The sequence below is a fragment of the Dreissena polymorpha genome, chromosome 14 (assembly GCF_020536995.1).
Source record: "Dreissena polymorpha isolate Duluth1 chromosome 14, UMN_Dpol_1.0, whole genome shotgun sequence".
NCBI classification, from domain to species: domain Eukaryota; kingdom Metazoa; phylum Mollusca; class Bivalvia; order Myida; family Dreissenidae; genus Dreissena; species Dreissena polymorpha.
The window spans coordinates 27,516,209-27,530,098 of NC_068368.1; the positions used below are offsets into that span (position 1 = coordinate 27,516,209).

Below are 13,890 nucleotides of genomic sequence, written 5' to 3' on the forward strand. Positions count from 1 at the left end.
AGTATGAGCGCGATGATTCTCGATACTGTTTATATTCCAATCAAATACACGTAGCAATGCCCGATAAACCACTCAAACAGGTTTATTCGAAGAACGCGCGTATACATATTTAAAATATGTACGGAGACTTCGCGTGTGGCCGGTTGACTTTGGTTTTCTGTTTTGTATCTATAGGGTTATGACCAGCAATATGTAATAATGTAAAAAAAACTGCGAAAACTCCGCGTAACATCCCGTACTGCGTTTGATGCAGCTAAAAACTGCACAGAAAAAGATATTAGCTATCCTTGATCTTATTCATTTAAATCTTTACCTTCCATAAACTCCAACCACAATCAACGCCGTATATCTTTTTAAAAGATATTTCTTGTTCTAAATGTCCCTGTGTTTAACCCATTTATGCTTAGTGGACTCTCCCATCCTTCTAACTTGGATCAATTTATTTACAAAATTAGGGATTACTAGTATATTTATTTATATATTTAGAATATTTCATACAGGAATTCCTTCAAGCAAACAGCGCAGACCCTGATGTGACGCCACATCATGCAGCGTCTCATCTGGGTCTACGCTGTTTGCCAAGGCCTTTTTTCTAGACGCTAGCCGTAAATGGGTTAAGAAGGGTCAACATTTGTATTGGACCACTTCAATGAGATGGGGTAATTACATGATAGTCAATATGGCGACATCCATGCCGAGGTAAGCATTTTTCACCATTTTATACCCTTTATTACTTGTATTAAATTTCTAAATACCAGCCATATCAGCAAGAAAGTTACAAGCATTTATTTCGTATTAATATTCGCTTTGTATCTGTGCTTTACTCGCTGCAAAATTTCTTAGCAGAATGACCTATTTATGCACCACTAAGAAAATGTGCGGGTATTAAAGTCAAGATATAAATATTAATACAAAATAAAAGCTTATCACCTTTTTACTGATATGGCTGGAAAGTGAGCATCATTTAAAAATAAAAATAAAGTAATAAAGGGCATAAAATGGCAAAAAATAACTGTCTATGCATGGACTTCGTCATCTTGACTATCCCTCTATAACCCCTCTGTCAATGGGACTATAAAATAAAATAAAGTCAGTAGAAAAATGTCACATACAAAATATTAAATCTTGGTGATGTCAGTTGCTTTTTTAGCTCTTAAACGACCAACATTTCCAAAAGATTGGAATTATTTGTGCATTTATGAAAACGGGTCATCCATTTGGATCATTCCAAATAAGTCTTATGAATTTCTGCAAGTGTTTTTTTTCAATTTCTTTATAGACTATGACGTGAAACACAAACAGCATGTACACATTAAACAAGAGCTGTCAGAGGACTGTGCGCGCTCGACTATTCGAGTGCTTGACAGTATAACGTAAGCCATCATGGGGAAATTGTTCATATTCAATAATTTATTAACTATCTTTCAAAAATAAAAAAAGGAAAAAAAAAAAAAAATTTGAGGGGGGGGGGGGGGGTTTGAGAGGGGGTATCATGTGGGGTGTGGTAATTTATTAGACGATCTTTCAAAAAATAAAAAAAGGAGGGAGAAGGGGGGGACAGGGGGGTATAATGTGGGGTGGGGTAATTTATTAGATGTTAAAAAAAATGGGGGGGGGAGGTTGGGGGATGAGAGGGGGGTATAATGTGGGGTGTGGTTATTAATTAGATGATGTTTAAAAAAAAAATTGGGGGGTGGGGTGGGGAGGTGGGGGGGGGTAGGGATTCTGGGTAGGGGAGTGGGGTATTGTTTTGATGGAATCCATTATGGTATTCAGGTATTAGTGTTGTTTTGTCAAAGTAATAATAAAATGTGATCATAAATAAAGAAGTTATGGCAATTTAAGCAAAATGTTCAATTATCTAAGTGTAAAAGGGGCCATAATTATGTCAAAATGCTTGATACAGTGGTCTGCTCTTGTTTATAGGTTGGGGGTCATGTTGGTAAAGAAGTATGCAAAATATAAAAGCAATATGTCAAAGGATACAGGAAATATTTGGGGTAGTACACAAAGTTTAACATGGATTTATCAATAATATGCATATTCTAAGTATAAAAGCGGCAATAATTATGTAAAAATGCTTGATACAGTTGTATGCTCTTGTTTATAGGTTGGGGTCATGATGGTTAACAAGTAAGCAAAATATGAAAGCAATATGTCAAGGGACATTGAAAATATTTCGGGTAGTACACAAACTTTATCATTTGCTGCATATTCTAAGTGGAAAAAGGGCCATAATTATTAAGAAATGCTTGATAGAGTTGTCTGCTCTTGTTTAAAGGTTGGGGTCATGTTGGTAAACAAGTATGCACAATATAAGAGCAATATGTCAAAGGATATAGAAAATATGTGGGGTATTACGCAAAGTTTACCATAGATTTATCAATAATATGCATATTTTAAGTATAAAGGGGGCAATAATTCTGTCAAAATGCTTGATAAAGTTGTATGCTCTTGTTTATAGGTTGCGGTCATATTGGTAAACAAGTATGCAAAATGTAAAAGCAATATGTCAAGGGACATTATAAATATTTGGAGTAGTACGCAAACTTTAAAATTTGCTGCATATTCTAAGTGGAAAAGGGGCCATAATTATAACAAAATGCTTGATAGAGTTGTCTGCTCTTGTTTATAGGGTGGAGTCATGTTGGTTAACAAGTAAGCAAAACATGAAAGCAATATGTCAAGGGACTATGAAAATAATTGGTATAGTACGAAAACTTTAACATTTGCACGGAAACAGAAACCGGCAAGGAAACGCCGCCTGGGTGAGAAGAATAGCTCCACTATATATATTTCATATATAATAGTCGAGCTAAAAAGGCAATCATAAAAGCTAAGAACCATATGCACATAATAATGCGCAGATTTGCTTGAAAAAGAAACTTACATGTCACAAACCGTGTTTTCTTTGTATACACAGCTGTGCTTCATGGAGTTTTTTCCGTTTCTGCAACTGTTGAACTTGGAACGAGTCTGAAAATTCACAAAAATATTATCTTATTGTACAAATCAATATATTATATATTTTCACAATTAAAATGCTGCGTTATAATGTTGATCCTTTTTTAGTATATTCATCATAGGAATATGCATGGCTAACACCATTGTAGTGCATACATTCTGATGCATCAACATTCCGAGTCGTTTGTTTATTGGTTGACAAGCATTGCTAACTCAGAAATAGCATAACATGTGAATTTTTTTTAGTGCCAACAAGCTTTTTCTGTAATTTGACATAGTGACCTAGTTTTGAATTCCACATAAGCCAGTTTCATACTTGGTTGAGATTTCATTTGGAAAAATGTTCTGACAAAGTTTTATAAAATTTGTAAAGTAGAGTTGCTGCCAGTACGCAAACAAGCTTTTTCTTTAACAGTTTCCCACTCAAATACACAGTGAAAATGTCTATGTGCAAACAGCATAAATCCAGAACAGCCTGCAAGTATCTCGCAGTCTGTTCAGGTTTTATGCTGTTTGGTGCTCATCAGTATCTAAGGGTTGGAAATGAAGCCTTTCAAACTTGAATATATTAAGAAAGGACTTAATTTGATTTTGTAAAGGACTTCAAATGCGTCTGCAAAGTGCCTTTCTGAGTGATAAAGGGTTAATTAAGACAGTTAATCTTATTGTGAGAACTGTTTATTGATTAGTGTAAAGAACAAATCAAGAGCAGCTATTTATGGCCAATTCTTGATTGGCTAGAAATGCTCATGCAATCATGAAATGCATTTAGCTTTGTACAATTCATTCTTAAAGGGGCCTTTTCACGTTTTGGTAAATTGAGAAAATTGAAAAAAGTGGTTTTATATTCGCACATTTTCGTTTTAGTTATGATATTTGTGAGGAAACCGCAATGCTGAACATTAACCATGCTCTAAAATATAGCCTTTATATGCATCTTTTGACGATTTAAAAACCTGAAAATTATAAAGCATTGCAACGCGAAACGATTGAATAATTTGGAAAGTTCTGTTGTTGTCGTGATATTTTTGCGAAACTACGAGGATGAAGTATTAAATACCTCGCTTATTGTAAATGGAAGGATGGCCGAGTGGTCTAATGCTCAGACTTTTTACTCCAGTACTCCATGGGTCAGTGGTTCGGGTCCTGCTGAGGGTTACCTTTTTTTCGTTTTTTTAAATGTATTCTTGATTTTTTACTGGAGCTTTGTAGATGCAATGTTTACAATGATCGATATAAAGCATTAAATGACAAACCTTAAAACATGCCAAATTCTGTGAAAAGGCCCCTTTAATATGTTCACAAACATTTTGTAATTTGTAGTATGAATACTAGCATAGTAATAGTTAGTGCCCTTGGCTTTTGAATAATTATACATTTAATTATCAGTGTTTCGCCCAATATAACAGCCTCTTAGTCAGGCTGTTCGCCAATTGCAACAAAGGCTATTTGTTAAACATGCATGCCCCCCATATGGGCTGTCCGTTGTAGTGGCAGCCATTGTGTGAATACGTTTTTTGTCACTGTGACCTTGACCTTTGACCTAGTGACCTGAAAATCAATAGGGGTCATCTGCGAGTCACGATCAATGTACCTATGAAGTGTCATGATCCTAGGCAAAAGCGTTCTTGAGTTATCATCCAAAAATCATTTTACTATTTTGGGTCACCGTGACCTTGACCTTTGACCTTGTGACCTCAAAATCAATAGGGGTCATCTGAGAGTCATGATTAATCTACCTATGAAGTTTCATGATCCTAGGCATATGCGTTCTTGAGTTATCATCCGAAAACCATTTTACTATTTCGGGTCACCGTGACCTTGACCTTTGACCTAGTGAAATCAAAATCAATAGTGGTCATCTGCGAGTCATGATCAATCTACCCATGAAGTTTCATGATCCTAGGCGTATGCGTTCTTGAGTTATCATCCGGAAACCATTTTACTATTTCGGGTCACCATGACCTTGACCTTTGACCTAGTGACTTCAAAATCAATAGGGGTCATCTGCGAGTCATGATCAATCTACCCATGAAGTTTCATGATCCTAGGCGTATGCGTTCTTGAGTTATCATCCCGAAACCATTTTACTCTTTCGGGTCACCGTGACCTTGACCTTTGACCTAGTGACCTCACAATCAATAGGGGTCATCTGCAAGTCATGATCAATGTACCTATGAAGTTTCATGATCCTAGCCTTAAGCGCTCTTGAGTTATCATCCGGAAACCACCTGGTGGATGGACCGACCGACCAACAGACCGACCGTCCGACCGACATGTGCAAAGCAATTTACCCCCTCTTCTTTGAAGGGGGGCATAAAAAGTAAAAAAAAGGCTATTTCCCAATGGCAAAAGTAACATTTTTTCCCAAAAGTCTTACCAAAAATTCCCCCAAAATATGCCAAACTTTTCTAATAAACTCAATACTTCATTTATATGATTTTAATATACATCAATTTTATATTCCCTATCACTTGATAATATAAATTTTAGAGAGCAGTGAAACATGCCCTTATAAGCAATTGGTATACTGTTATTAATTATCATATTATTAATCAATACATTTTCCCAATGTCATTGTATATCACACTTTTTCGGCGTAAGCTGTATTAAGCCAGCTTTTCACCTGACCTGACCTTTGTAAGTGTCCAATAATATTCAAATAAAATTTCCCACGGCTAGGTACGAATGAATACACTTCATTTATTCCAATGGCTGATTTGAGTATAACACCAGAACATTGGAAACATATCCGCGTTATTGTAACACTGTTTTACTGCATGAAACAATTTAATCTCTAATGAAAAGGCTCAATAGATAGAACAGTGTTACAATCAATTATCGACATAAATATAGTTTATGTGTGGACCTTTTATTTTCAAAGGATTACCAGCGCAAAAGCGTTTATACTTAAAGGCTATGTTCTCATATTTAGTACTTACTTCCATATTCATGTCAACATGTTAACATGTAAAAGTAAAAAGAGCAGTGGAAGCGAGGCCTCACTTTAATGCATTGCATTTCAACCAGCGAGGTTTCGGGTCAATTCGCGGCCAGTGTGTGAAAGTCAGAGTTTTTTATACAGTTCATCACCAGAGCTCACAGCCAGTAAAATAATCATTATATAATAAAGACTCTATCCGTGAACTAGGTGACCTGGAATTTTCTTTAGACCAGAAATATGTTAAATGAAGATATTCAGCAATATAATTATGATATGTCAATAATAGATTATTAATGTGTTTTCAACAATACAATGATAAATATTATTTTAGATTAATTTAACAATAATTATTCCACCATATTGACTATTGTATTAAGCATGAGGGCGCTGATTCTCGAAACTGTTAATAATCAAATCAAATCAAAAACCAATGCCCGACAAACCATTTAAACAGGTTTGTTCCAAGAACGCGCCTATAAATACGGATACTTAGCGTGTGGCCGGTTGACTCGTATGTTTTAATTTAACTTTCATTCTTCTTTTTGTTTTCTGTTTTGTATCTAAAGGTTTATGACCAGCAATATGTAATAATGTAAAATAAACCGCGAAAACTCCGCGTAACATCCCTTACTGCGTGTGATGCAGCTATGAACTGCACAGAAAAAGACATTCGCTATCATTGATCTCATTCATTGAACTATCAACGCGGTTTATCTTTTTTAAAGATATTTCTTGTTTCACAATAAACAAGGGCTGTTTGTAAAACATGCATGCCCCCCATATGGGCTCTACGTTGTAGTGACAGCCATTGTGTGAATATGTTTTTTGTCACTGTGACCTTGACCTTTGACCTAGTGACCTGAAAATCCTGAAAATCAATAGGGGTCATCTGCGAGTCATTATCAATCTACCTATCAAGTTTCATGATCCTAGGCATAAGCGTTCTTGAGTTATCATCCGGAAACCATTTTACTATTTCGGGTTACCGTGACCTTGACCTTTGACCTAGTGACCTGAAAATCAATAGGGGTCATCTACCAGTCATTATCAATCTACCTATGAAGTTTCATGGTTCTAGGCATAAGCGTTCTTGAGTTATCATCCGGAAACCATTTTACTATTTCGGGTCACCATGACCTTGACCTTTGACCTAGTGACCTGAAAATCAATAGGGGTCATCTGCCAGTCATTATTAATCTACCTATGAAGTTTCATGATTCTAGGCATAAGCGTTCTTGAGTTATCATCCAGAAACCATTTTACTATTTCGGGTCACCGTGACCTTGACCTTTGACCTAGTGACCTGATATTAATAGGGGTCATCTGCGAGTCCTGATCAATCTACCTATCAAGTTTCATGATCCTAGGCATAAGCGTTCTTGAGGTATCATCCGGAAACCATTTTACTATTTCGGGTCACCGTGACCTTGACCTTTGACCTAGTGACCTCAAAATCAACAGGGGTCATCTGCGAGTCATGATCAATGTTCCTATGAAGTTTCATGATCCTAGGCCCAAGAGTTCTTGAGTTATCATCCGGAAACCACCTGGTGGACCAACCGACCGACCGACATGAGCAAAGCAATATACCCCCTCTTCTTCGAAGGGGGGCATAATAATTAAATTTTGTTGTTTGTTACATATGTTATCTGCTGCAGTTTGTAGATGTTTTTTCTGCCAATTCTTTGCATGCAAATAACAGGAACGCACATATCTTCTTGTCAACTGTAGATTTTTTTTTTCTTATACTTACTAAGTTTTGGCCTGGCATGGCCCATGTCGAACTTGGCCTAGAGATCATCTAGATAAAACTTATGACCAAGTTTGGTGAAGATTGGATGAAAACTACTTGAATTAGAGAGCGGACACCATGCTGAATGTTTAAAACACACTAAGTGACCCCGTGACCTAGTTTTTGGCCCGGCATTGCCCATATTCGAACTGGCATAGACATTACCTAGATACAACTTCTGACCAAGTTTGGGGAAGATTGGATGAAAACTACTTAAATAAGAGAGCGGATACCATGATGAATGTTTGAAACGCACTCAGTGACCCCGTGACCTAGTTTTTGGCCCGGCATGACCCATGTTTGAACTTGGCCTAGACATTATCTAGTACAACTTCTGACCAAGTTTAGTGAAGATTGGATGAGAACTACTTGAAACAGAGAGCGGACACGAAAAGTGTGCCGGACAGACATACAGACAGACAGACAGACAATGCGAAAACTATATGCCGCCCGTTGGGGGCATAAAAAGTCGTGTTCTTACTTCAACTCTTTATTATGTTCAATGTAAGGTTTAAAGGGAGACAAATCAAATTCAACAAATAAATTAACCGTGCTCTGGGAAAACAGGGCTTAATAATAAAATGCATGTAAGTTAAATGCAGTCCCAGATTAGCCTGTGCAATCTGTATTATAGGCTAATCAGGGACGACACTTTCTGCCAAATCTGGATTTTTGCTTAGAAGGGACTTCCTTTAAATGAAAAATACCATAAAAGCAGAAAGTGTTGTCCCTGATTAGCCTGTGTGGACTGCACAAGGTGATCTTGGACGACACCTTAAGCATATGCATTTAACCCTGTTTTCCCAGAGCAATGCTCAAAAAAGCCTGCAATCCAATACTAAATTGTAACTCAAGCAAACACTTTATTAAAGATTCAGCATCATCATGAGAATGCCATCCCAGAGAGCAACTAGGGTAATGTACCTCAATCAATTTAAAAAATGTATTATTTCATTTAACATTTATTATCAGACAACCTTACTTTGAATACAATGTGATAATCAAGTATTTGTTCTTAAATACTGAACTTAATACAATATTGGCCTGTTTACAAGCAAATCTACTGTGTATGTTATATACCTGAGTGCATTATACCTGTTCATTTATTATAATTAACTGAGTTTTACAGCTAAAACAACTCATATATTCTTCAGTGAAGTTTATAATTAATGGATCATAATGTCTAACTCTGAAATGATAAACTTTTAACTCTGTATATTTAAGTACCCTTTTAAGTGTTGTTAAACAATGCTTTAAAATTCAATACTTTAATTTCCAGTGATTTTTTTTCCCCAAAATTACCGCCGAATTTCGGCTGCTTCCCAATCGCAAAATTCCATGTTTTTTCCCAAAAATCTGATCAAAATTTCCCCCCAAAAATCAAAATTTTCCCCCCAAAAAAATTTTTTTTTTTTTTTTTTTTTTAAGAAAGAAGTGTCTAATGATTTCTTAACTTTAGATTTCAACTTTATTTTTTTTAAACATTTTACAAACTAAATACCTATAATTTAGTCCTTTTTGTCAATAAATAATTCCCAAATTTGCCACTTTTATTGATAAAAAAAATTTCCCAATTTCAACAGATTCCTTTTCTCAAAATGGCTAGAAAACACCCTGAACATGCACTTGAAAACAATATTAATTCTGTTACTTATACTCATATTTATAATTCCTAATTTTTCCCAATTTCATGGTTGAAAGGTTTCCTAAAATTGGTTTATAGTTTACCCACTACTTATAAAGGGGTCATCAATTAAGGTAAACATAATATGATTTTTCTGTTTAAGTGAACATTATCAATGTTTGGATCATTAGTAAAAATGAAAAGAAAACACTGTCAATTTAATTGCATAGTGTTTCCACATGTTAACTATGTTAACTATGTGTAATGGGCATTAAAACGAATTTAATAGCTTAGTATCATGTCTATGAATAGTCTAACAGTGATAAAAATAGCAATAAAGTAATACCTTATACAAAAATATCTAATAAACATTCCACAAATCTTAAATCAAGTTCTGAATAATTTAAACATAACATATTTGCAAAATATACAGCCATATATTATGTTTATGGTTGCTATGGCATTTTAAATATATTGACCTATATTTTTTATTCTGCATTTTGCTGGTCGAGCAGCATTTAAATGCTGCTCGAGCAGCATTTTTTTTCTGCTCGAGCAGAAGTTAAAAGTTTCGACCCCTTCGGTATCCCATAGAAAGAATCGCCCTTTATTAGCCTGTGCTAGGACGACACCTTACCCACATGTATTTAGCCAGGTTTTCTCAGAGCCTGGCTACAAACTAATTCTTTAGTTCACTTCAGAGGGTGCTATGCAAAGACAACAAGATACTTGTTCGCCTTGACGACGACAAACCGGATGTCACGTGGACAAAAGGGCAGATTCTGATTGGTGGACCGCAGTGGAACTGCTCGCACAATATCGACAAGCCGGAGTCTCACACGATCTACGCCAAAATCGGGACTTTGCTGCGACCGAAGGAGAGAGTCGTTGAAATACACACGACAGAGGCTGGGTACGATTTACAAACATGATTTTATTCAGACTGAATATTTCGATCCGTAATTGAGCTTCGCTCTTGGAGAACGGGGCTTAATGCGTGTGCGTGACATGTCTTCTCATATAAGCCTGTGTAGTCCGCAAAGGGTAATCAGGGAAGACACTTTCCGACTAAACTGGATTAGAAGAGACTGCCTTTAAACCTAAAACAGTAAAAGTCCATAAAGGCAGAGTGTCGTCCCCAATCACAGGCTCATTATCGAGATGAAATACTGCACGCCCCGGATAAGACAGTTTGGGATTACAGAAAAATAAGCTTAGTTAAGTCACAGAGTGTATATTGATAGGAGATGAATCGAGTATTTGACCCTTACTGTAGTAAATTCAATCTTATGCAAAAACTATTCATCCGATTTAATTGGTTTATACGTTATCTTGTTGCTTATTAATTCCTCTTTCAAAAAATATAACTTTTAGTATATTCCCGTTGTTATTAATGGATTTATAGCGAGTTAAACACAAGAAATTCACATTTTATGTTTTACCACCGCGCGTGTTAACGTGTTGTGGCTATCGATCTTTTACGATTAGCGTTCAGCGAAGCGCCGAGGTTATACATTTTGATGTACCCACTCACGTCTTTTGTTTAATTATAGTTTCATTTCTCGGCCGATTTTGACAAATTATATATCATTAGAAAGCTTACGTTACGTAGTAAACAGATATATAAATATATATTAAGTTTTTCTTCTGATTTCGACAGCCCGGCGAGTTATAACTTTAACTTTTGCAAATATCATACCGTTTTGGAGTTTTAGAATCTAGATTTACGGTTGACATGTTCGTACTTAATACCAATTTGTAGCGTTTATATTTGGAGTTCAGTTTAAAAAAAATACATCTTGCTTAGGAGAATAGAATTCTGTATACGATAGAAAAAAATTGTTTAATAACGAAAGTAATTAAGGAATGAAGGCCGGAAAAAGTAGCGCGCGTTCCTAACGCACTGAACTGATGCTACGGTCTTGGCGATTATGCTTTTGTTTAAATACCGGCCATTAAATTTCTTTTGCCACGATTATTATATTTTTTATGGAATATATTGAAATGTTTTGTTTACGAGACATATCAATAAAGCTAATAATTAATGAAGCTTAATAAATTAAGGATTTCGGCTCTTGTTTATAACACAGATAGGGTGTTAATTTTATGACGAGACCGCGTATATAGCGGACCCTCTTGATATTTTTCGGCTTTGCATACTTCAAATAAAATGGGTGTCAAAAACAGTCATCGTTTGTTGTTTATTATCAAAAAGGTAATTATGTATAATTATATATAAAAGGTTATTTACCTTGAATTATCAATTAATTAAAATTATTTTAAGATTCTTGAAAATCACGGTCGGTGCTACGCAGGTCATTTCGTATTTTGACATCAGTGCATCATGTCCAACTATTCAAAATCGGATTTTTTTCACTGGGACGATGACGACTAAGATTTAGACGAATTGTTAGGTGAATACACATGTAGCAGTGATGATTCTGAGAATGTTCAACCATGTAAGAAAGTAAAAGTGACAAAAGCAATTGAATCAGTGGGTGTCTACCGGTGTACAGAGTGCCCAAAAACTTACAAGACAATGTCTCGATTTCGGGGTCATATGATTTCCAAGCACGGATACGAAAGAGTGAATGGTAAATATTTCATTTGTTTCAGCATGCTTATATTGTCAATTGCATCTGAATCAGGGTGTCTAATTGCTACTGGTAAAGAGTAACACATCTTGTTCAGCTTGTTAAATGTGACCTTTTTATGAATTCGTTGTATCTTGTCTACTAGACTTTGTGTGCTCTTCCTTTCGCTTTGTATAGCATTAATTAGCCAAGCCTATATGAGCCGCATCATTGGAATAGGACCTGAATGTAATTGCAACCAGTGTGGATCCAGATCAGCCTTCGTTCGAAAGGGCGGTCTGATCAGGAGCCAGAATGTACGTCTAACATTTTTTGTATACTGACTGAATATCGAACAGGTTGGATCCTGATGAGACTGCACTTTCGAGTCAGTTGATAATCTTCAATTGAAAACAATACAATAACAATACTATATTTTATTAAAGTCTCACGCTTCATGATATAATACATTGGAAATACTATATAATACTATATATAAGAGTGGGTAAGGTTTAAACATTAAAAATCATGCCATTAAAATTCCTGCAGTTTACATTGCAAAAAGTCGCGTCATGAGAAAATGGACCTTACGGTTATTGCGAACATTTAAGATCTAGATCGGCCTGTGCTTGAAAGCGCAGTCTGATCAGGATTCAATCTGTTCGATACTCATGCCAGTAAGTCAAAGATTTTAACGGAACAGTTTGGATCTTGATCAGACTGAGGTGATCCAAACTGGCCGCAATCGCTGTAAGGTCCCTTTTCCACATGACGAGGCTCTTAAGCCTAATATATATATAAGAGTTCACTTTTAGAATTTTGCAACAAGAGATGAAGACTTTCAAAAAGCAGCCCAGACATCAATTGTTAGGACATAAAAGCCACTGAACCTCCAAAATGTTTGTTTAAAAAAAAAAATTAAGCCTTTGTCCAAATAGAAAGTTCACATAAGTACATCGTTCAAAAAGCACTAGTTTTAATATTGTACAAGCATGAAACAACATTGTCACATCCATAAAGGGTGGTAACAAAATGTATTAACTAAATAATGTCAGATCACACTACGCTAATACAATATTCCAGCATAGCCCTTTAAACATGAGAAGTAAAATGTTGAAAATAGGATTTAACAATCAATTAATACAATTTGAGTACATGACCAGATGTGGAGGCCACATTTTATTGAAATGCATCATAGACCTTTAAAAGACATATAACTATGTACAGCAATTAATATCAAACATGACCTGTGTTTTAAACACTAAGAATTGTTATCTAGAGTCCGTAGTTATGTATTTCATCGTGCCAGTTACAAACCTTAATAATGTGTATAGTGCCGAGGCAACCACGATTGTATCATTAAGAAGAGTAAAGATCCTCACAGTGTGTACACATGATGCCATCAGGAAAACCCACCGCACGGTTGTTGTCCATGAATCATGTAAGGGATTTTAATATGCCTGCATGTTGGGAATGTACATAAACATAAAATAACTTCTTACTTTCCCAATTATTTGCTCAAAACATACAAATGCCACCGATTGTTAACACCTTCAATTGGTACAGATTACACATTCCATCATTACATAATTATCAAAACCTTTTGATGAAAGCGTCCCTTCATAACTCGCATTGATGTATTGTTATTATGTAATACAAGCTAAATACTTAGTTCAAACTGTAGAAAATTATTCCAGTCCATGTAGGAATAATGTATAAAGCTATGAGCTATTTGTATAAGCAGAGTGTCAAGAATACTAATCACTTTCACAACATCCGGGGTAATACATTACCTGATAAAGGGCACCATTATCGCAATATCCGTTCCTCCTTCATATCCCTTTACACACTCTAATAACATGTTTTGCAAGGTTGCACCTTCACATATTCGTCTGCAAAACCGCTATGGATCACATTCGGGAAATGTGTACCACCACTGTGTTTTAACAGACTGTATTGTGAATACACATGTTCGGTTTCACTATTTACCTGT

General features: G+C 35.7%; 1 protein-coding gene across 1 annotated transcript in view; it reads left to right on the top strand.

Moving 5' to 3' along the window:
* Positions 1-13,890, top strand: part of LOC127858077 (uncharacterized) — a 61,263-nt gene that overhangs the window by 18,807 nt on the left and 28,566 nt on the right. Inside the window, exon 2 of the mRNA XM_052394963.1 lies at positions 10,026-10,237. Coding sequence (XP_052250923.1) covers positions 10,026-10,237 — 212 coding nt within the window. The remainder of the gene's footprint in view (positions 1-10,025; positions 10,238-13,890) is intronic.